The sequence below is a fragment of the Cololabis saira genome, chromosome 3, assembly GCF_033807715.1.
Source record: "Cololabis saira isolate AMF1-May2022 chromosome 3, fColSai1.1, whole genome shotgun sequence".
Taxonomy (NCBI): domain Eukaryota; kingdom Metazoa; phylum Chordata; class Actinopteri; order Beloniformes; family Belonidae; genus Cololabis; species Cololabis saira.
The window spans coordinates 21669148-21693787 of record NC_084589.1 but is presented as its reverse complement, the minus strand read 5'-3'; the positions used below and the strand labels follow the sequence as shown (position 1 = coordinate 21693787).

The window sequence follows — 24640 nt, the reverse complement described above, 5'->3', positions numbered from 1 at the left end:
GTGACGTTAGCTTGTTCAGCCATGTGTGGGATAAGTATTACTGCCGTGTTTGCTGAGCTGCTGAACAGGGCATTTAGATGCTGCACCAATTCAAGGGTGTATAGGGGAAATTAATTTTGCGTGTCATCTTCCCCTGTATTTTTTTCCATTAGTTAGATGAAACGCTGTGTGGTTGATGGCTGAAATTGTTCCTTTTTGTTGTGCACATAGATATGACTGGATCCTGCTTGGCTCAATCAAAATTCATGCTTCTTTCATGCTGGAGTTAGTTTAGAAAATAAGTTACTTTCAAAGCTAAACAATGGAGTTGCCTTTGCTTCAATTATTTCCCCTTTATGACCGTCTAAGAGACTTTCACCACAATCTGCATCCCCTGACCAGCCAAGCCATCTGTCCTACAGTCCCCCTACTGAGACCCCGCATTCTAGCTCTGAATCCCCCAGTTTTCCTTGTCCCCTTTAATGTTGACCTGATTACACTGCCCCCCCCCCGCCCCCCCCCCCCCCCCCCCCCCCCCCCCTAAGCACGAGAAACCAGGTAATGGTGCTACTGTGGGGATTTTGAGAGAGGTGGTAATTATCCAGTGAACAGAATGAATCCTCTGAACCTCTTCTTTGTATTTGGAAAGAAAGTGAATTTCCTGTCTGGAAGCTGTGTCTTGCCACTGTGACTAATCTCACTCTTCCATGGTCATGCTGAATTTCCCCGTCCCAAACATGTCGGCTAGCCAGTGTTACAGTGTACACACACACACACACACACACACACTCGCACAGAGTCGAGTGTGTCCTGTTGCGGAGGCTGTAAAACTAATGGCTGTGAATGTGAACACGATCTCCGGCTGGCTCTGATGGCCATCCAGGTGTGCTTGATGAGCCATTTCTGTGATTATCAGCACGGTGCATTAGCACAGCTTGAAGCCCCTCAAGTAAATCACAGAGGAGAGGTGAGCAGTTGTACTGCAGGTGGTCCCCAAACTGTGTTAATGGGCTTCCACCTGCTGTTGGGCCCCTGAACCTTCTGGAAAGCCCCTAACAGTGAATCTCTTGGTCTGTTAAAGGGAGCCAGCAGAGGAGCAAATGCTCTGCGTGACTTGACATGTCATTCATCACGTCCTCCATTTGTAGCCAGAGCGCCGCATATTTGGACCTTTCCTGGTGCTGAGATTGCTACCCTGTATGAATGCTGATGTCTGCATGAATTTGTTTCCCCATTCTTTAATACTTCTGCTCAGGCAATTTGTGCTTGAACATCAAATTGACATATCCTGCAGCGTTGCTATGTACCTTACATTACAGTGCTGTAGTTTCTCAAGTGCTTGATGTGCATCTTTCCAGAAATGTAATAATACATTTCAGCAAATGCAGGTTATTAAGTAACTGATTTACTTGTAATGCTCTGTTTGCACGGCATAATGCTTTGCTCAACTATGTCACCCCTGTGTAACCAAATTGTAAATGTTACTGCAAGGTGTTTTCTCACAATGCTCACAACCAGTATCCTGCCTGCAGTTAGTTTCAGCCAGCTTATCCATTATGACACGTGCTTCAGTGCTTATAAATTTCATCCCCTTTTAGTTTAACATTTCTTAACCTTGTGAATACTTTTTGCTTTTAGTCACCAATATTCGAGGTGAAATCCAGGCTGACACAAAACATGAGCTGCACACGTGTAAAGTCTCCCATTGACAGTGCTCCATTGTTGAAAAAGAACCGTAAACCAAATGTAAAACAGATTCACTTTGTCAAGCTTCTGTCTCGTATCAAAGGTTTAAGGGCTAAAGTAAACCATAACCTGTCAAATGTTTCATTCGTAGGGATCAGCGTGCTTCCCTGGGCCTTTAACCACATTAGGATGGCTGCAGCTCTTTCGCCGCAGGGTGTCTGTGGAATACAGACAAATAAGATGAGGCAAGGAGGAAGGAGCTGGCACAAATATCCACTTTGAGAAGCCCCATAATGAGCACACTGTGGCCTCTTTGGTGGTGCTTCATCAACTCAGCAGTTAAATGCCACTCTTTATTTAGCTCTCAGACTGCGCAGACTATCAACTCCACCATTAAGACAATCCTCAGTCACAATGAACAATGGTACATTAACATCTCTCACTGGGTGCAGTGCAGTCTACTGCTTCGCGATTACTGTGCCCCCTCATTCATCCACCGTCACATTAGTCTGGATGAGGTTCAAATCAGTGCTCTGGTCATATTTCCATCGGCTGTGAGATGCCTGACAGCAAATTAAAAGAGAAAGCTGATGAGTGCCGAGGCCTTCAGTGTAGATTATAAGTGTCATAAAAATTCAAGTGTTGCACCACAGCCGATAGAAGAAAATGGCTAAGGAAACAGGAACGTTACTGTTGCTGGAAAATATGCATAGGAGTTTAAGAGCATGTTGGTGTGTCCCTGCACGAGTGCAGAGCATCTCTTAAATCCATTCAGTGGAGTATTCTCGTTTTCAAGTGAGTCCCTGCTCCGTGATGCAAAGTTCCCCACACTAATCTGTGCTGCACTGAGTCAGTGCCGGAATGAAGACCTTGGCCAACAACCTCAAACTCCCTCATATCTCTTCTGTCATTCCCTGCATCCCCAGCTCATTACTCAAAATGTTCTATTAAGGAGGATGAAGTTGTACACAACATTATGTAGCATATTACTTGAGCACAAAGGTGCTGATTGGGTTAATAATGGCCACTGATAAATGCCTCCATTGATGTTTGATGATTGAGGATGTCCTTGGCTTTACTTGGCCTCTCGTCAGGTTCTGACATCCTCCTGAACACTGGCTGGTTTGTACCTCTGTGTACAGAGGCTCTCTGTATCTCTCAGTGAGCCATTACATTTAAAGAGAGTTCATCAAAGACAGAGCCGTTGTTTATTTAGTCTGGTTCAGAGAAAGTCGGCCTTAACTCGTTGATGAGCAGCAGGATGAACTTGGTATCTTCTATAAATATGCGACATGCCATAGCGGTGACCCAGCAGTAAAAGTGACCAGCGGAAGTGACTGTCCTTCTGTAACACTCACAGATTTGCGCGTGTGTGTGTGTGTTTGCACAGGGGGTGGGGGTGGGGGTGGGAACAGTGGATTAAAACCCCAGGGCGAAGAAGTCTAACTTCTGGAGAGCCAACTTGCTCGGTGACAGTGAGGAGGGGACTGGTGGGAGAGCAAGAGCAACTCACAGCCTGTCCTATTAATTAGTGCAATTGGCATGAGTTCCTGCTCTGCCATTGGGAATGTGGGTGTGTGATGCTGGCAGCAAACTGACCTCTGTGTTGGGACTGGCCAATATGGCGCTACGTAGGAGAGGAACGGCTCAAAAACGATTGAGGCAGTCCTGGGATATTAGTCCATAATCATTTGCAAGCTGTTCTGTCTAAAATCAAATGCGCGTTTTCATTTTCTGAAATTAATTATTGTCCCCTCAGTGTTTGATAATTACATTTATCTAGTGTTTCTATTTATTTTTTTCCCCTTTCTCCTTGCTCTTCTTCTCTCATGTTCCTCCCAGAGCCCATGCGTCCACTTCGAGGCCTCGTGGCCTCAGATGTCCAGTCCAGGCAGCTGTCCCTGCAGTGGGAGAACCTGGCATTCAACCTGACGCGGTGCCACACCTACTCAGTGTCCCTGTGCTACCGCTACACCATGGCGGGAGGAGGCGGGGGCCACAACACCACCGTGCGCGAGTGCCTGGCAGTGGAACACAATGCTTCACGCTTCACGCTGCGTGACCTGCCACCCTACCATAGCATCCATGTCCGTCTGTCCCTGACAAACCAAGAAGGGAAGAAAGAGGGCAGAGAGGTCACCTTTCAGACCGAGGAGGACAGTAAGTCCCTAGAAAAGGGTCTAGAGAAGAAAAAAAGTGAAGAGTTTAAGCAAAAAGCATCATTAGAAAAGTAAATGGCTGAGAAAACTTATCATCTGAAGTGCAATTTCCAGTGTATTACTGGATCAGCATGAAGGAAATCAGCATGAAGTTTAATCAGCACAGCAATACATGGGCTCTTCCATATCCACTCAAAGACCTCCTACTTAAAAGTTTTACATTTTACAACTTCTTATATTACTTTTAACTTTACACATTTTTGGTGAATCTTTTTGCAAATATTACAGGCATTGGAGAATTAAAAAAAATGCTAGAAATTACTCATACATTCTTTAATTCTTCCTGACCAAAGGACAAAAAACAGGAGGTGAGAATCTCTGACTGACTTTAAATTACTCTTTTGATGACTTTGTTATTTGCTGTGCTGATAAATTGTATTAGCTTTTCCTTGCAGCTGTTTTTTGTTATTATATCCACCTCATATCTGGCCGAGAGAAGGTTTGATAACAGAAGCACCTCCTTGAACCGTACATTTTTGAAACTATTCTATAATGCATCAAACTGCAGCTGCAATGTATCTTTGGAAAATTAATCAACACCTTTCTGAGAAAGTTTCTATAAAAACATTACCTGGTTGAAGGTGACACGGGTGCAGAAATGTTGCACTGAACAGCTCTGTAATTAACAGGGGGCCCTGCTAATATTGCATCTGCTAATTCCTCCTAATTGAGTTTTGATCTAAAAAAGAAAAGCAGTACACCATCTTTCCAGTAATACGGTTTTAAACATGGGGACAAAATAGCAACTCATCTGGAGTTTATCAGGTGTTTAAATTATGTAAATATAACCTCAAATGAACAACAACACAGGGCTTATTACATAGTGTCATTTATTTAATAAAGTCTAATCTGAGTAAGCAGTGTGTGAAAAACTAATTATCCCTGTTAATGCTTCCATAGGAATTAAGAGGCCAAGTAGCAACTAAATGCTGCTAATAAAATACAGTTTTATATATATACACACACACATTCATGTTCAATGAATTTGCTCTAAAATCTCCACCAGTTCCTCCTCCCCCTATAACGTTAATACAGAAGCCGTGATGATCAGATTGATCTGACTGAAGCTGAATCAGCATGACAGAAGGCCTTTTCATTTTAAGATGAAAATGAAATCTGCCTCACATCTCCTATATTTCCTCTGTGGTAGCGTATCATCTACATAGTTGCTTTGGGAAAAATCAATGGAAATCCATGAAAAAATATCAAAACAAAAAGAGATTTTTTAGAAAGGGAGACATAGAAATAGAAGAACAACAAAACACGCAAAAGTTTTTTCTGCTTGGATGAAGATGAATCTATGTATGTATAAATACAGAGTTTGCTAATGAGCAAAGCTTTTTGGAAAAGTCTTTAATAAGAAAGTTTGTTCGCCAGACTAACTCAATTCAAACAGTCTGCTCAGCTGTTTGGCTCTTGCTTTAGCCTCGGGCCTGAATCTCAGAGCGCGGTATTCCTCTGTACACTGCTCACACAAACAGCAGGGACACAAGCTCCATCTGTACGGCCCAGAAAATTGTGTGTAGTTAAATATTAAAGCATTCACAGTCATCTCAATCCTATACAGATTCACATTTACTAACAGGCAGCTGTGAATATTTATCAGTGTATTTAAACTTTGAATATTGGTATTAAAATATAAAATGTTACTTATCATTTCTCTGTTCAGGGTTGGATGTATATATATAATTTATGCGGCTCATAAATGAACAGTTTCCTTATCTGATGTTTTGTGCCAGCTGCTTAGAGTCTGCGACTGTCTCCTGTGACACATTGTTTCCAGTTTCTGTGACATTTACCTCTGTGATATTGACAGAGCGCGCTCATTGTGGGACCGCTACTTCAATTTCCCTGACAAATGTTTGCTCTGACAATTTCTCATAGTTCCCGGAGGCATAGCACCGGAGTCGCTCACCTTCACCCCTCTGGATGACATGATCTTCCTGAAGTGGGAGGAGCCTGTTGAGCCCAATGGCCTAATTACCCAATATGAGGTGAGCCCATCAGCACCAAACGCCAATAAACATTTTTTTTTTGTGCCAAATTAGGTGAATTTATATGAAGCTGGTTTTGGTTTTGATTGTGGCCAGCTTAGCCAAATCTGCTTTGTTAGTCACTGTCATGCTACGAAGTTTAGCGAAGCTATCTGCAGTTTGTACCAACTTAACTTTCACACTAAACGTACAGTAGCTGATTTGACAATCTGCTCACCTTATCACTGACATAAGGTTTTTTTGTTCGGCCAACTATCATATGACCTAGTCATTTTTCTGCGACGTTAGCCGTTGTAATCAAAATGTCACTCACGTGAAACGTGTACATCCCAAAAACCATCTTCACAATGGGTTCATGCACATCTCTGCTGGAGCGGAGCATGCGAGCCTTAAGCCGATCAACTATGATCAAGATATAATCATATAGTCAGTCAGTCATTTTCATGATTAGCTCCAGAGAGAATTTTTTTTTTCCATAACGAAGTTATATAACGCAGTCATGGTATTATATTGTTAGCTATTTTGTATTGTGTGTAAAGTTCTCCAAATCCTCAAATAAGCATGAACTTCTGTAACAGTAGCACCATGAGCCAGCTGCCGTACAGTCAGTGAACACCTCACAGTTAATGTGAGAACTTGAGAAGTTGAACCTTTGTTTTAACCTGTATTATGTAGTCTGTAGTACCGCACAATATTTTTGACTTATAGACCCTGCCAGTTGTGGCTCAGCTATGTGCACAGGACTCCACATTGCTCTCGTCCCATTAAACTCTAGTGAGTGTAGAGGCTAGCAGCAGTAGTCCATAACTTTTGTGCATTTGCTGTTGGGCTTCAGTTTAACTGGATAATGATTTTGTATTAACTGTACACCCTGTGTTTGTGCTAAACAGTCTGTCGGTCTGCCTACTGATCTGAGCAGAAAGCCCCCCCTCAACCTCTCATGCAATGTCACCTCAAGGATAGTATAAAGTAGGATTTGTGAAATTACAAAAGTAAAGTGGAAGCTGTACAGGATATTTTATTCTGTAGTATGTCGATCTTCTTAATTGACAGGGAAACCTTATAGGGAGTTGTAGAGATCCTCTTAATTTCTCTCAGACTAAACTATTGACCAGTTTGCATCAGCCTATCGACCGTAATGCTGTCCTGCAAGCCCTCCTTTTTGCGTTGTCCATTGTCTGACATCTTTTATCTATACCTTTGAAGTGAAGACATGGCCCTAAGTGTGTTTAGTCACTGGATAGTTCGTAGTTTTATGTTGAAACCAAGGCTTTGTGTGCAGGCATTAAGCTCTTAATCAGTGTGTGGTGTGAGCACACAGCGCATGGCGAGTGTGTGTGTGTTTTCATCCCTTTTAAATGGAGTGGATCTCCTTCAGTACTGATGTATATCCTAATATCCAGACACTGTTTGTTGTGAGGTGTCCTCATTTAGCTTTCCTCTTTTTTTTACAGAGAATAAGTGTAAAATCTCACCACAAACATGCGAGGCAGAGAAACTTTTGAATAAAAAATTATTCCACATTTCAAGGACATTCATTCATTCAGAGTTTTACATTAGAAAGTTATAATTTAACTCATAAACACTTTATCAGTATTAATTTAAACACTTGCGAGAGCTTATTAATGAGTACTGTCCAGAATCTTTGAGCTTCATAATTCATTACTTGGGTAAGTAATCATTCGTCACTCAGTGACCTTTTTGAAAAAGTCAATTTCACATACCAAAAATAACTTATGGGAAACCTTTTCTCCAGCTAACTTCTTCATGTACATAATCTTGGCTAAAGTAACTATATATCTCATTGAATGACCCACTACAGATCAGTTACCAGAGTATTGAGTCATCTGATCCAGGCATCAACGTGCCAGGACCCAGAAGAACAGTGTCCAAGCTCAAGAATGAGACCTACCACATGTTCTCCAACCTTCACCCAGGAACGACTTACCTGATCTCTGTCCGAGCACGCACCGCTAAGGGCTTCGGCCAGACCGCCCTCACTGAAATCACCACCAACATCTCAGGTACGAGCCGCACGGACGTAAAGACAGCGCTTGTGTGATAGCGTTGGAACTGTGCCATTACTGGATATTATTAATGCAGCTATAATCTTGTTACATTGTGTGACGAAATGGGTATAACAACCGTAACATCAACAATAGACTTGGAACTTCTAAGTTGAAAGCTTTAAGGTTAGTGCTCGGTCAGCAAAAACGTTGTATTTTTGTAGAATAAGAGAATGCATCAGAAAAAGGGGGAGTGGATCAATACTGTTATTCTCAGTACTCTCTATAATTTAAAGGAAAACATAGACATGGAAAAAATATATGTGAAAAGTTTCAAAAGTTCAGAAACTTTTCACAGAGATTGTGGTAGAAAGATGCACTGGAAATCTGCAGAACAACGTGCTTCGCAGAATAATGGCTGAACAGACTCCATCATAAACAGATTAAAATAATAACAAATATGGTTTTCTGTCTACTGCTTTGTAATTATCATTCTTCCACACAGTAGTAGTAAACATAACTTCTACACTGCCATACTGTCCATATTGTTTTGAAAGCATGACCTCAAACACACTAGCTTCTCCTCGTGAGTTCACTCACTTGTCCTCACTTGTTTTATCGTACCTACGCCAGATTATCGAGCATGGCACTCAGTGAACATTGCACTTATCTGTTCACATGATTTGATGCCCTTATGTGAAAATCAAAAATTGTTCAACTTGTCATCTACTGATGCAGCTTCAAGTCCATTACAAACACGATCTCCTTAAAAGTTGTAAATATGAACTGTCTGTGGTTGTCGGGACAGCTGTCACACTACGTTAAAACAGGCCTAATGACTTACCTCTTAGCAGTTTATTAACAGTTATTAACAGGGCATACCTTAATCAGCTCAGTTCCACTGGAGTAATGGACTGTATAGCTTTTATAATAATCTTGGCAACAGATATGAGAATTTCTGCTCTTTTTCTCCTCTTTTAGTGGTGGGTAATGATCTGTGTCTGACTTCTTTAAAAGCCACTGCTGCTTACTGACCCACAGTCAGTGAGATTATTTCAAAAGATGAATAAGAAGAGGTTGAAAGACATTTCACTGTATTACTAAAGATATGTTTTGGAACATGAATGGTGTTACTTTAATGTACACACAGTACAGACAGTGCTGGAACCAGGAGGAGGCTTCCCAGTAGATCAGTAGACTTGCTTTGTGGAAGCATCTCTTTACAGTTTTACAATATTGTATTTGTAATTGTTTTAATCATTTTGTTGAATACTGATTACCGTATTTTGCGGACCATTAGGTGCAACGCATTATAAGGCGCAATATCAATGAACCGGTTTATTTTCATACATAAGGCGCACTGGGTTAGAAGGTGAATGATGCAAAAAAAATATATTCAACCGGCTGAATAACGCATGATAAAACATATAAAGTGAAACAAACCAGTCTGTTAAGTCGAACGTTATTCAACTCCGTCACAATAACACAATAATCAATTTTAAATAATTCGTCTTCCCCGAATCCAGAAATAAAAAGAGGCGTCCTGTTCTCTGATTGGTTCATCATTGCCAGCGATAGCAGACATCTGAAGTTAGTGTGAGGCTGGAACAACTTTGTATTCCAACGTCTAATTATAGAAAGGTGACATGGACTAGATGCTCGATGATGGTTGAACGTTGTCTGACGGAGCAACCCATATCCAACCAAGCACCGACTGTAATGTGTCAGCTGAACGATCTGATCATCAATCAGCTTTGTCGCTACCAAAGTCACTAAAACTGCTCTATTTTTGAGCGCAGTGTGCCACATAAAGCTGGTTCTAGGTCAGTATGCTCAACAACATTCATACATAAGGCGCCCCGGATTATAGGGTGCACTGCCAATTTTTGAGAAAAGTTAAGGATTTTAGGTGCGCCTTATAGTGAGGAAAATACAGTATACGTGTTAGCACACACTTCAAATAATAGAGCAGATCATAAACTCACTCATCAGTCAATTGAGGCCAAGTTTAAGGTACCCAAACACTGACATGGTACAGTATTTGTTTTTCTTCTGGAGCTTTACTTTATACTTATTTATAACTGATCAGTTGAGAACCAGCACAGGTTTAGCGCTGGTGTTTATGACCTACTCCCTACTGATTTCAAGAAGTGAATCAAGATCAAGAGACCATAACCACTGCTGTTAAACATTTATTGCTGGTATTACATGGGAGAAGTTGTTGCTTTTTAGAGCCATGTATGTTTTAAAAGACCTCCCCTCTTGAATATCAGTAGTATTATACTTAAAGGCCCTTCCTCATTGGCTTCACATCTAGTATCCACATAGCAACATGGCTGCATGTATATTTTATGTACAGTTTATGTGTACCACACTGGATTACAGGGTGCGAACATAATATCACTTCCAAGGGTCACAGAGCTAATTAATGGTTACAAAAAGTCTGTCTTTATGTTGCTATTTCATTGTAATTAAACACATTTCACTTGGTAAAGGATGGGAATTAGACCTCTTAAGAACAAAAACGTCCATTTTGTCTTACACACAGGCGTGCGTTTCTTTTTTCATCCCCTATCTCTTTACAGAAGAGGTCTGGTTTGATTAATTATAGATTAAGATCACAATTGCAGTTTAGTGTCTATTTGTCAGAGGGAACTGTGGCACAAAGCCAGGCCACAGATAGAGTCTCAAAGTCTTTGCGGATCCTCCTCCTCCTCCTTCAGTGCTGAACATACACATCCAGTGAGCGTCTCTTAAATCTACAATGACAGCTGGCAAACACTGAACACCTTGAACAGCCACTGCTGTCACCATCTTCAAGTCACATGCGCTGCAGAGTATCTGACTCCACACTTTCCTTCGTTCGCATGCACACACTCCACACGCACACTCTGATGTGCGCCCTGCCGTGGCTGATACGCTGTAATCCCCAAGACTGACTCCGGACTTGGCAGCAGACATCAAACTGTCTTTTAGTGCCGCAGACATTTAACGTCAACAAATGCACATCCAGTTTTCCTGAAGACCTCACGTTAATTGATGTCAGCTTCTTTTTTTCAACTGCGGTATTTGCAAACTGCTTTTTAATATGATAATTATCTATGCCTCATGAATAGTTTGCTCTCCTTCCTCTTTACTAATTGACTGCTGATATTAAAGAGAAATGCGCCGCCACATCTCCAGGGAGCAGCCCAACTTCAGCTAAATCCTTGCAAATGAGGGACCATTCATTTTGGCCTCACTCCTATGATCTTTAATTGGAGTTATGTCCAAGACAACTACGGGGGGAATTCAAGCAATAGACTCAGTATGAGAATGAGGTTATTGGGTATATTAAAAGCGCTGGGGTTTTATGCTAAGAAAGCAATGTGCTTTTTGGTAAAAAATTAAACACAGGCAGTTTAATGTGATAGTTAAAAGGTTGAAGTAGCTAGGTGAAGCAAAGGGTGAGCCAATTTGACTGCTAATGCATAGAGGCACATTTGTATGTCTGACTTAATGGTTTTTCTACGTAAATCTTGTCTCTGCAGCTCCTACGTTTGATTATGGAGACATGCCATCCCCCCTGAGTGAGACAGAGAGCACGATTACTGTGCTGCTGCGCCCCGCCCAAGGCAGAGGAGCACCTGTCAGGTGTGGAATTTGCCTCAAATGTACATATTGCATTTTTTTGAAATACCAAACATGGCTTATTAAAGTTGCGCATCCACCCGGCATCCAGCACATACCAGGTGGTGGTTGAAGAGGAGACCGTGAAGAAAGTGAAGCGGGAGCTGGGGCTTCAGGATTGTTTCCCATTGCCCATGTCACACAGCGAGGCCCAGGCCCGGGGCACGCCGCACTACTACACTGCCGAGCTGCCCCCCAGCAGTCTGCCAGAGGCCAGTCCCTTCACTGTGGGTGATAATCACACTTACAACGGCTACTGGAACAGCCCTCTGGACCCCCGCAAGAGCTACCTCGTCTATTTCCAGGCTATGAGCAACTTCAAAGGGGTGAGTGACTAAACACCCGCAAGTAGTGAAGCAGACATGGCAACATTTCATCATTAAGCTGTACGCATTAGTATTCGGCGGCAGTGATGAGTGTTGTTAATGAGAATTTGTATTTACAGTTCTAATCCTGCAGTTAATGCTGTCAGAAAGTTGGCATTGTCTCGTTCCACAGCCCTTGACAGAGTATTTACGCAGTCAGAGAGGTTGTTGGATGAAAACCTGAGCAGTGAATGTTTGTATTCAACAGGCTGTAATTCTTTGCAAACAAATAATTTCTGGAAGAGGAATTATTTGCATGCATTACAAAGCTGCGATTAGCTGAAATTACTCAGAGTAAACAATGTACTTCATTCGTCTTTCAGTTTGGATACTTTTATCCACTTGTGTCTTATCCCTGTCTTTTCTGGCGTCTTACCTCATGTCCCAGTCTACCTTTCTCTTTCTTTAAGCTGATAATCTTTGAAAATAACCAGCAATCGTTGTACAAAGTGATTCCAAATCCAAAAGTACAGTATAAACAGTCCACGCACCTTTACACAATTGCAGGTTTTGAAAAAATAAAGATGGAAGACCAACAACATAAATGTCAGAAGGGTTTGTGTTCTGCCAAGAGCCGTGGGCTTCAGAGAGTTGTTGAAGAAACACCAAGACTAAATTGTGGAAAGGTAGAAATCAGGAGAAGGATGTACTGTAGAAGAATAACGAAGACACGAAAGGTACCATGTAACACTGTCAAAAGCTTCATCAGTAAATGGAGAAAATGTGACACCATAGGGACCTTGCAAAGATCCGGACTACCCTCCAAAGTAGATGAGAGGACGAGGAGAAAACTTGTGAGGGAGGTTACCAAGAAGCTGACGGCAACACAGAAGGAGCTGCAGGCATTTCTGGCAGGTGCTGGTCAGTCCTTCCATGTGACCCCCATCTCCTTTGTTGTGCACAAGTCTGGGCTGTGGGACAGGGTGGCGAGGCGAAAGCCATTCCTTACAGCAAGGCAAGCTCCTTTGATTTATGCCAGAAGATTCATCGAGTCACCCCAAAGCACTTACATGTGCCATAGTCTGAGGAGACAAAGGAGGAACTTTTTGGTGTTTGTTCGGTGCGAAACCGATACAGAGCGTCGTCCAAGGAAGACCATATTGACAGTGAAGCATTGTGGGGGTAGCATTATGCTTTGAGGCTGCTTTTCTTCTGCTGGCCCGGGAGACTTATTCAAAATAGATGAGAAAAAATGAACTCCACATATCAAGATATTTTGACCTAAAACCCTCTGTTGGAAAATGAAGAGGAATTTTAGATTACAGCATCAAAATGATCCAAAACACATCAAAATCAACCAAGAGACGACTGCAGGAAAGGAAATTGGAAGTCTTGCAGTGGTCTAGTCAGTCAGCCCAAATCTAAAGAAAACATAAACGGGAGACTCTCTCACAATCTGAAAGAACAAGAAGTTGTTTTTTTTTGCCAACAAAAGGGAGATGAGATTCCAAAGTCTAGACGTGTGATGTTAATAGACGTATTCACCAAGCCCCTTACTGTGATAATTTAAAGATGAGAAGTAATGGGAGGACTGTTCAGATTAATGCACTCAAGCTCTAGTAGGTTTTATTTAATTTAAAATATTCCTAATAAATAATTATTTCTTTTTTCCCTCTGCATTTCTGTTTAATGGAATATTTGTGTTGTTAATTCTGTCTTTCTATTTTAAAAAACCTGCAATTTCGCAAGGGTGTATTTACTTTTTAATTCCAAGGTAGTTCCTCTTAATGACCCGCGCTGCTGCTTGGTTTGTGTCCTCACTCTTGAGCAGACAGAGACCTTCAGACGTACTCCAGAGATGCCACATTACCTTCCCAAATTCCACTGCAGTAAGAGCCACTCACTTGGCGAGGCAATTATTTAGGGATAATTGGGCACAGGTGCCGATGATCACAGGTAGAAAACTGCTACTTCAATATTCACAGGCTGTGGCAAATATAACATTGCAATAAAGCTTTTATCGCCAGCTGGGAATAAATCCGTGCAAGCTGGGTCATTCATGTCATTTTGACTATTTCATCTGGACTGCGTGCTATAAAGTCCCACGAAGAGAGCCGGGTGGCTCATCCCCACCAGCAGCATCTTTTTCCAACTCAGTGGAGAAACACACGGGTGGAGTGCAGTGTGTGCACTTCACACAACTAGGCTGCTAAGAACGGGATTAGACAGGAGAAGCCCGGCTTTACTAGCGGATGGGATTAGGTTTTGTTTGGTCTGGCGGGGGGCCAACATCCTTGACCCAAAATAATGGGAGCACAGTGCCAAATCACACAGCCCACACTGTCCTCAGTCTTTCAAACACTGCTGCCTTCACTGTAAATACAGTAGCAGGCTTTTGAAATGTTTGGTGCCACAAGCTTGACGCCACTCCTAAATTAACTGCAGTGTAGGAGGGCAGCATCTACACTTTTAAATGTACAGTTTCACTCAGATAGAGACTAAGGCCTGCTCTCCACATCACAGGTATTTTGAAACTGAGTTCTAGCATGTAACTAAAACGTCTCCATTCAAATGAAAAATGCCACTATCCTAGCAACACAGGATTTATTCTGCAGTGACAAAATGTAGTTGATGAGGAACTGTACATTTCACAGGTCCTGTGATGTATGATGTTCGAATGGATACGAGAGGAAGTGTAAACACCCAGCAGCGTGCAGTCTGTATGCAGAGGCAGATGAAAATGACAAATTTCTAATCAAATCTGCCAAATATTAAAAAAAGATAAGAAAACTTTAACCAAAACAATACCATTTAAAAAAAACACATCAGAGATAAAACCTGCTTAAATGTGGGCACTTTCACAATAAAGAATGTTTCTTCTCTTTAATAAAAACATTTATTCAATAAAGAAGAGCCAGCAATACTTTAATGGCTACAATAGAATAAAACACGCGTAATAAATAGCCATGATACCTGCTTGGCTTACCATTACTTAATGAAACTTAAGGAAGAAATTACATCAAAATGTCTAGATTTAAAAAAAAAAAAAAGTCCTATCCACAGTAGGTTTTATAGGTCTCTTACGCTTTTTTATGTGTTTCTACCATCATTGGAATGTTTTGTTTGTATCCATGTCTCTGTACTCTACGTATTTCCTTCCCTGTGTGGGAATGCCAACATGCCATAAACATTTTATCCACTAACCTTAAATGAAGCACAAATCACGTATAAAAGTAATCCATGCTTCTATTTTAAAGCGATTATATGTATGTCTGCAGAAGCTGTGCAGCTGTGCCCCCTAAATTACAACCTGTGCTGTAGCTGGATGTGTGCAAAAAACGCAAAATAAATAAAATGCAGCCAAGCGACGGTGAAGCCAGAGTTCTGGTGACTTGAAAGATCCAGAGCTTTTTCAAGTTCCTTGCTCTGCATGTTCGCCACTACCCCTCATCATCAAAAGCATTTAAAATCTTCACCTTTGCATAAAACTTATTTTGTCTGTGTTCTTTTGTCCAAAACATGAAACTGTGGAGCACACAGCACTCCACAAGCGGGAGAGTGATTACGGATTATCTGTGATCCATTACCGGCCTTCCCTTTACAAGAACAATAACTTTTAATTACATTTTTTTCCGTGTGGATGTTCTCAACAAAAATTTGATTTTGATTAAAGATCCAAAGAATAAAGTAAAATTTGTTTCTTTTCACAAAACCCACACATCATTTGAGACACCAGATGAGACGCAATTTCAAGGCAATGACAATATAAAGTGCCGAGGACTGCAGCAGGCAAATTAAAATTAAAAGAAAAAGAAAAATGGCTAAAAGAGAAATTACACTTTCACCTGCTTGTGTGATCGTTAATATTGTTTTTCACTTCTCAGAGTTATCTGCCGGCAGTCTCATTCAAGTGTGAATGAAACGCCCCAAATCAAATCAATTCAAACAACAAAGCACATGTTTATGTTTGGCTTCTGCAGCTTTTCTGTATCAAGGCTGATTCAGCACATGCTAAATCTTTGGTGTCATTTTGTATCTTCCCGCTCATCCTCCACACGTAACTTTGCACTGCAGGCCCTTTTACATTTAAGCACTGACTCACTCACTGTCCCAAAACATTTGGGGCAAAAAAAAAGAGAGGATTTTCATATTGCCAGTTGGTGCAAAAGTGAAACAGCTTTTAGCACATGCATGTGCCAGGGGCATTGGAAAATAAAACAAATAGTAGTGATTGTGATTCTTTTCTAAAAATGAAACATCACAAAAGTCATATTTGGTAATCACATCAGGGGAAAATCTGATTTTATTTATTTGCTGAGGTCAGGTTTGTGTGGTCCGTTTGTGTTTGTTGGACTAGTTTGTTGGGCTAGTTTTTCAATATGTCTCTCAAGCGCTTTGTAGTTCACAGCATGGCGATGAATAAAATCGTATATGTCCTTAAACAGAAAAATACACAAAAACTGTAAAATGTTGAGTATGGTCTGTGGAGCCTTGTGTTACACTTTGGCATTTGTGTTTCGTATTTAGAGCTGCCAGGAACCGGCAGACCCTCTGGCATGACTGGCACTGCATGGGGAGACATGTGATGTGTCTTCCACAATCTCTAGCTCGCCAATTAACCCTTCTGCTTCGCCGGTGCAGCGATTTAGAAAATGCACGTTAGAGAATGTGCTTCTCTCCATTACAACGGCCTATTTATATTCCGCAGTAAATGGCTGAAAATGCATGTTAATTTGCCAAAGCCTGTAATGACTGAATCTATGACTGATCTCAAATGCTTTGGAGACAGGTTCAGATGAGTCAGTAATGTTTTTTATATTTCACTAAATGCCTGGAAAGCTCAAAGTCACCAGTCAGCGTTGATGGAGAGCTGCTGTGGATAGTGGATACTGGAGAGTGCTACCATTAAATCCAACCAGACATGCGCTTTTAAAGTTTTTAAGACTCTAAACAGTATTGTATTTAAATACTTTGTTGTTGCTATTTCCTCAGTTTTTAAACAAGCTGATATGAATATGAATAGGGCTTCTTTACAGCAGCCATGTGAAGCAAAAACAATTCTCTAAAAATATAACAGTGACCACATTTATTGAGGTTATCTACATAAACAAGACATAATTCATCTATCCACCCTATGTCAGCATGTCTTTATACATCCCACATCTGTGGTATCCACAGCAGCTTAACTTTAATTTTAGTTCACAATTTAGTTTTGTGTTTGGTAAATTATATGTTTAACTTTATGACAGGACGTTCAGATGATCAAATGCCAGAAAACAACACCCCACGTATATTTATGTAAACACATATAGGCCTAAAGGGGCACGTTTAAAGTTTTTCTGTAAATTTAGGACATTATACTGTTAACACAAGACTCCAGCAGAGCTCAGCGTTGCTTTAATTCATGGCTACAATAGTAGCCGACGTGTCACGAGTCATGGTGTACAATATTAAACATTAAAAAGCAGCACCTACTCTGAAGATGACTGTAAAAAGTTTAGCTGTTCTGCTGTAAATAAGATGTTACTCTGAAGACCAGAGTTTCATTTCAGGTCTATAAATTATGCCGTCAGTCCATGGGTGCCTCAGAGCTAACTGACACACATCATTTTGTCTACTTTTTGAAGTAAATTAGGATAAATCTCTGAGTTAAGACCCCATTTAAGTGTCTGTCAGCTTGAAATGGATTTTCATTCTTAAGATGCGATTTAACTGGAGTTTGAGTAAAGTGCTTTTTAGTCAGTTCTGAATAGGCACATTTACATAATTGTCCCATAATGCCTGATTTGGCATCTGTAAATCTTAATTTGATAATAAATCTCCCCCATGGGGTGGCCGGATGGAATTAGATTACATTCTTGGATCTCATTAGAGTTATTTGACAAAGGTCTTTTTCATAACACCGAGATGTCATCAGCCCAAATTTGAATAAAATTAATTCGTTTTCATAGTGGTGCACCGGTCTGAAACCCTCCTTTTAATTACGCTCTCTCCCTTTCAACTCTCATCTTTTCTCCTTGAGCAAGAATCTCTAATCTCCTTCACACACTTCACCACAGATCTCATATTTTCAGATATTTTTTTCTCCCCATCATATTGTTAATAGGACTCTTAACCCAAAGGTGATTTGTTCTTTTACTCATCATTTCTTTTTGGTCTTTACTTTCATTTGAAGGTAATTCTGCTTTTCTTTTAAAGGAGGAGAGCAACCTACACATCATTTTTTTTAATACTCTGGTTACTTCAAAGGTTCATCATAATCTGCAGATTAAAACATCATGTTTTAGCATTAATTTTCTTGCTTTTATCTGCTGTTATATTTCCAGGGTGATATAGTTATTATGCCTTTTTCATGTCATTTGCTCTTTTATTGCTGCATCTCAGTGCAAAATACAAAGCGACTTCTCCCTTTTGATGCTTGTGTTTTCTTTGTGTTTCAGGAGTCCAGAATAAACTGCATCCGCATTGCTCGCAAAGGTAAATCAATGCAACCTCCAACATATTTCCCTGGATCAAACCCTCTATAATACAGAGTACTTCCTCAATGTAGAAAAAGCACTGCATGAGGACTGAGGAATATAATATATAACCATACAAGTGTGGCGTACCTTACTGTGTGCTGCGCCACTATTCATCTCTTTCTCGAGTACAAAGGTGGAGGATCGGGACAAATTTCAGAGAAAGGGCAAAAAGCAGTGAAGGATTAGAGGTTAGGCTTTCATCCTGCTTGTTTGGGGAAGATGTTGGGACACACTATATCAAGCCACTCTCTTTGTTCCCATCAGCAGCCCACCAGACAGCCACATCTGAGGATTTTGACCTCAGTGGCATCCAAAAGGCTTCTCCAGATCAAAACTTCCAGATGGAGCTACCTTGGCCTATCAGCATGAGAAAGCTCTGCCTTCCCCCCTCCTCTTCTGAACCTCGGTTTTTGGATTCAAAGGGACATGAAAAGGGCAGAGAAATTGACTGTAACATCACATGGCAGGAGAGTCACTCTGACACAGCACACTGTCAGATAAAACGTGGAATAAAAGCCGTGTATGTACGGTTATCAAGGCACTGTGCAACAGTAAGTGGAGCCTTGTAAGAAAATTGATTTGCTGGGGTATCTTTTTTGGGGCTGTTTTTTTTTTCAAGAGAATAACGAGAAAGGAGGTTCCCCTGAGGCATTTAGCCAAAAGGCAAGGCTTGACACTCGCTCCATCTGCCCCACATAAACCGTTAGGGCATTCATTAATTAGGTTTTCTCACAGCAATGGACTGTACACTCTGGTTTCTTGTCTTTACCACAAAGAAAAACTATATTTATAATGGAGAGAGCGTTGACCAGCAATGACATTAAGACCTCCTGCCTGATCTGTGAGCAGGTTCCTCTCATGCTGTGAAAAGAGCTCGGCCCAATCTGGGAGTGGGCAGGGAACGTTTGAGCGTGTCCTTGAAAGTTTGGTATTGGGATATTGGCCATGTGTCCTTTGGGCCCTGTGGGTTGAAGTGTGGGCTCTTTACGCAGTGGGCTTACTTCCTCCAGACACCATCAGATCTCCTCATATTGGTATTTGGGGAGTTTTGGAGGCTCTTTGAACACCCGCACTCATGTTCCCGAGCCCTTCCCGAGCAGTTTCCATAGTGTGACGGGTCAGAGATTTTTTTTTTTGTGGTTGTTTTTGGGATCTTTGTGATCCCTCTACCATGACCATAGCCTGCGCATTATCAGGTCTTGAGCCGTTATTATTGAGCCGCCCATCACAGGCAAAGTGGAAGCAAATGATTCTGGCTTGGATAACAAAGCTGGAGATTACATTTCAACTTTCAGGTGACACTTTAATTAAGAATCCTCTGGCAGGCTCAACACAACAATAGACTTCCATTTCTTCTCTAAGTGCCAATTTCCACCAGTGGGCAGCTGGCAGGTGCATGGATTCATGCGGAAATCTATTTCATGCTCGTGTTTGACTTAATAGAAATTTCGAGACTAAGTGTGGAAAAACAGCCTTATCTGACCAAAACATCACCAAAGTAAAATTGATTTTGCACCTCCTCATTTGCATTTTAGCCGGGACACACTAACCCTCTAATAATGTCATTTTAAACGAAGGGGCATGATGAAGTAAACAGTGAGGGTGGAAGGTTTTTTTTTTTAGTTGTTTCTTTTTAAATAGCATCATAAATCTTTGTGATTTTGGTCCTAGTAGCAGCTCACAGGGACACACATGTATCTCTGAAAGAGGTTGTGTCTCTCTGCCTGAATGGAAACTAGAAAAGTTGCTTCTTTGATCCAGTGTCAATCCTCTCCTGAAGCTTCTACACACTCCGGTGTACCTATCAGCCACGGTTTCCATAAATGGGACATAGAAATGTCTGTCTGGGAACAACATGGCGACGGAAAGGCATTGTCCATAGCAGCTTCAGAAGGAACTGCTCTGTTCTAATATCGGGCCAGTGACTCATATTCCCCACTCCCCTTTGCCAGAAACTCATCACTTATTAAAATAAAACACTGCCAAATAATGAAATGATATTGTACTACTTTCATCTTTATATGGGATAAGGGTTCAAAAGCAGCCATAAAGTGCCCACGGCAGCACATAGTTGAGCTAAAACATGGCTGTGTTTTCATTTTCCCTGTCCTAGATTTGATTTTTTTTTCTTTTTTTTCCCCCAAGCACAGTGCAAGACAGAGCTTTATCCCCAGGCGTGCTCTGACTTTCTCCTGCTCTCCAGATAGTTTTTTTGCTGTTCCAACGGGCTCAGAAGGGCTGGTTTCAGGGCTGTCGAGTCCAGGAGGACAGGCTGACAGAGTGAAGGGGAAAAAAAACAAAAAAACTAGATTAGTGGGCCTCTGAAACAAGGCAAAGACAGGCCCGCTGCTCAGCACCATTCACATGAGTATGGAGATTTATGCCAGAAAAATGAATAACCTGCCATTATGATAATGACCTTTCCAGTGGCTAACAGACGCTGGGGCACCTTGAAATGATCTCGTTGGGCTGAGGGAATGATTCTGACTGGAAAAGAAGTGATATTTCATACATTATTGATTCAGGACGCCTCTCATAGGTTTTAATCTTTGGATCACAACACAGAGATACGTAATTGCAATCTATATTGCAGTGTCCTTGTGCAACTTTTACTGTAGATCAAGTATAGACTGTAGGAAAGACCAGCTCTGCCAGCCTTAACTTAAAAGTTTATCTGAGCAAATTAGTTCCTGGTTTTCTCTCATACATTTTGAAAAATGTAAAAAAAACTGAACGTTTTTTCTTCAAAAAAAAAAACTCCTTGGATCTTCAAAGCTGTGAAGATGAGCACTCGGAGAGAGAAGGAGCTCATCCACTATCTGTCCCTCTTTGATTCTCAATTAGCTGTCAGCCATTTGTTCTGTGTTTTAATTTTGACCGATTTAATGATATATTATATTCTGTCGTCCCCTTTTAAGCGGCATGCAAGGATCACCGCAAGGCTCTGGAGGTGTCCCAGCACTCCGAGGAGATGGGCCTGATTCTGGGTGTGTGCGCTGGAGGGCTGGTGGTCCTCATACTCCTGTTGGGCGCCATCATCATCATCATTAAAAAGGGGTAAGCAGCTCCTTTTAAGTTCCTCATACAAAACCTGCCTCATTATGCACGATGGCGCCACATCTCCCACATTATTTTCCCCAGTTATGTTTTGTTTTGGAATAGGTCAGTGATTAGCTGTTGTATTTGCTGAACTTTCTGAAAGGTCGTGCTTGTTTAGAGAAGGGGCTGGACCACACAGCCAGAGCAGTGTTGTTTTTCTCCTTTTGTGTCGAACAACAGGGAGCAAACAACTCCACAGAGCCTGTCTGAGTATGAAGTATTTAATTAAACGTGGATGCGATTCAATTAGCCACTTAATTACGCATACCAAGCAAAGGCCAGACCCGTAAATGAGACGGTAATTGGGAGGGAAAAGGTGCACTTTTTGAGATTATTAGCCAATGATCCTGCAGGTCTACAATAAATCAATTGCATCTCTTTGTCCTCTCTGAGTCAAAGCCTCAGATAAGCCTTAAAATCCACTATACTAACATCTAAAGAATATGATATGGCAAATAAGGAAATAGCCAAAGCTCCACAAGTGATGATTTGAATTTCGGACATAGCGGTCAGGGTAATGTTGAGTAATGTTGCTCAGCAAAGTAATCGATACTCTGCACACGGGCTCGGGTTCTTCTCTTGAGCAATAGTAGGTTTTGGTCTTGAAGAGCAGATTTGCTGTGACAGGAAGCCACATGGTCCAGTCGCTGAGGTGTAACACAGAGATGCATTCGATTGAAAGAACCACATCTCGCTGGCTCGCTGTGTGTGTTTGTGTCTGTCAGCAGCTGCTTGTTGCACTTGCATGTGTCACACGGCCACCTGCACAGCTGGACTCATGAGAGGATGCTTCTCTTTTTCGCTGTAATCAATGCATTCTGCCCCCGGCTGACATTGCTTTCATCTTACATCTCTTGTTTCTCTTCATTTGATCTTTCTTCCCACTCCTGCACTCTTGCCAGAAGGGACTACTACTCTTATTATCCGTAAGTGGCTCCACATCTTTGCTCTTTCACTTTTCTTTTCATTTTTTTTCGCAATCCATCATGTACATGCTTGGGCTCTGGCTGTCAGTCATGAGTTGAAGAAGACAAACAATACAACACTTTTCTCTGTTTTCATAACAGAGAACCGTACATTGATATTTTATCAGCTTTTATTCTCTCCTGTGTCTTCATATTGTTTCTTTCTGAAAAATACAAGTTTTTTTTCTCCTTGTTCTTCTTCTCTGCCTGTAATTTTCTAATCCAAATTCTCCCAATTTTCAGTTGTCCTTCAATCATCTTTCTCTACAATAAACAGGAAACCAGTGAATATGAATAAGACGCCCATTACCTACCGGCAAGAAAAGAGCCATATGGGCTCGATGGAGCGCAGTTTCACAGACCAGAGCACTCTTCAGGAGGATGAAAGAATGGCTCTTTCCTTCATGGATGCGCACACTTGCGGCACACGAAGTAAGACGGATGCAAAACTTCTGACAAATAGACCATACAACAGTGAATACATGCGCTTTCATTTAAAAACAAAGATTTTTCACTCTTCATACACATCATCTCTCACTTTCCCATCTTGGTGCTCATCAGTCATTGACTTCATAAATAATTCAATCATTTCAAAACATTTTATTCATATATGAGTTTTTGACAGCTGCTAACTAACTTCTGCTGATACGAGAAGAAAGTATCTGACAAAGCGACATGAATATATTTGAAGTGAAATAAATCCTTTAGGATTTTTGCTACTTTTTATTCACTATCTTGTATTGTCTGAAATATACGGAGCCCCTCTGGTGACATTTGAAAAAAATAAAATAATGTGTGGCCACTCATTAATAAATCGTGGCCACGAGTTAATCAATGCGTGGCTACGAGTTATTAATGCGTGGCCAACGCATTATGTATCTTGTGCCCACGCATTATTTTACTCGTGGATGGCATTATAACCTACTGTCTGGACTTCGTGGATGCAACTTCCTTGGTGGGATGGTTATTCATCCTTAATAACGGTAATTATAGTCTATTTATATTAAAGAGCAAGAGTATTGTCATGGCCAGTGTAGTAATAACATGTGACATTTGAAAAAAATAAAATAATGCGTGCCCATGCATTAATAACTCGTGGCCACGCATTAATAACTCGTAGCCACGCATTAATAACTTGTGGCCATGCATTAATAACTCGTAGCCACGCATTGATTATCTTGTGGCCACGAGATATTAACTCGTGGCCACGAGTTATTAATGCGTGGCCACGCATTATTTTATTTTTTTCAAATGTCACCAGAGGGGCTCCATAGAAATAAAAAAGATTATTTACTTTTTGTGAAATGTTTTACACATGATCTGAGGTCAAATTGAAAAGAATCCATACCGAAGACAAACATGCCTGTGATAGTTAGTTTTCTGTAAAGGTCAGTATGGACATGACAAAGTGACTTTGCACCATGTGTAACTGTTACAAGGGATCGTTTATTTTTAATAAAAACCTGTCTCTCTTGAGTTTTTGAGTTCCATTATTCTCAGCTAAGCTGCAAATGTCCCTGTTGTGCTCAGGTGATGCTCGTAGTTCGGTGAACGAGGCCAGCAGCCTGCTGGGAGGCTCCCCGAGGCACCCGTGTGGTCGGAAAGGCTCCCCCTACCACACGGGACAGCTCCACCCTGCTGTTCGAGTGGCCGACCTCCTCCAGCACATCAACCAAATGAAGACTGCCGAGGGGTACGGCTTTAAACAGGAATATGAGGTGAGAAGGCAGAGTTACGCCGTGTGCTTTCACACTCTGACATTATAAGGTTAACACAGCTGTTATTGTGTGTCGTTGCCTGAGGAGGTAGAGCAGCTCAGCCCCATGATCGGTACGACGCCCGACTTCTTCCTTCAGCACATTAACGTCTCCTTTAAGAAAGATTTTGAACTTCTGCATCACTGCAATATGCTTTGATAACATGAAATATATAGTATATAAAGTATTACCTTCAATGTCCTCATCAGGTGTGTTCAGAAAAAAATGAAATTGTAGCCCTTTGTTAATCAGAAACCTTACTTAACGTGTCTGCCACAGTATAATTACATACTTCAACTTAAAGCAACGTTTAGAGTAGCTTCAACTGACATTCTTCCAAACACTAACCAAACAAGAAACAGGAGAAAAGATTAAAGTGACGTATATTTCACCATTAAAGCTTGTGCTGAGGCATCACAAGTCAAGACACGCACTGGAGA

At 41.3% G+C, this 24640-nt stretch overlaps 1 protein-coding gene across 4 annotated transcripts in view; it reads left to right on the top strand.

The window, feature by feature from the left end:
- Positions 1 to 24640, top strand: part of LOC133427993 (receptor-type tyrosine-protein phosphatase U) — a 204346-nt gene that overhangs the window by 140697 nt on the left and 39009 nt on the right. For 2 of the 4 annotated variants that reach the window (XM_061716515.1, XM_061716514.1), the window contains exons 8-17: positions 3508 to 3825; positions 5769 to 5878; positions 7701 to 7902; positions 11415 to 11517; positions 11606 to 11879; positions 18299 to 18335; positions 21298 to 21436; positions 22381 to 22404; positions 22721 to 22875; positions 23974 to 24161. In XM_061716515.1, coding sequence (XP_061572499.1) covers positions 3508 to 3825; positions 5769 to 5878; positions 7701 to 7902; positions 11415 to 11517; positions 11606 to 11879; positions 18299 to 18335; positions 21298 to 21436; positions 22381 to 22404; positions 22721 to 22875; positions 23974 to 24161 — 1550 coding nt within the window. The remainder of the gene's footprint in view (positions 1 to 3507; positions 3826 to 5768; positions 5879 to 7700; positions 7903 to 11414; positions 11518 to 11605; positions 11880 to 18298; positions 18336 to 21297; positions 21437 to 22380; positions 22405 to 22720; positions 22876 to 23973; positions 24162 to 24640) is intronic. The other 2 variants (XM_061716517.1, XM_061716516.1) reach the window with 1 other exon arrangement.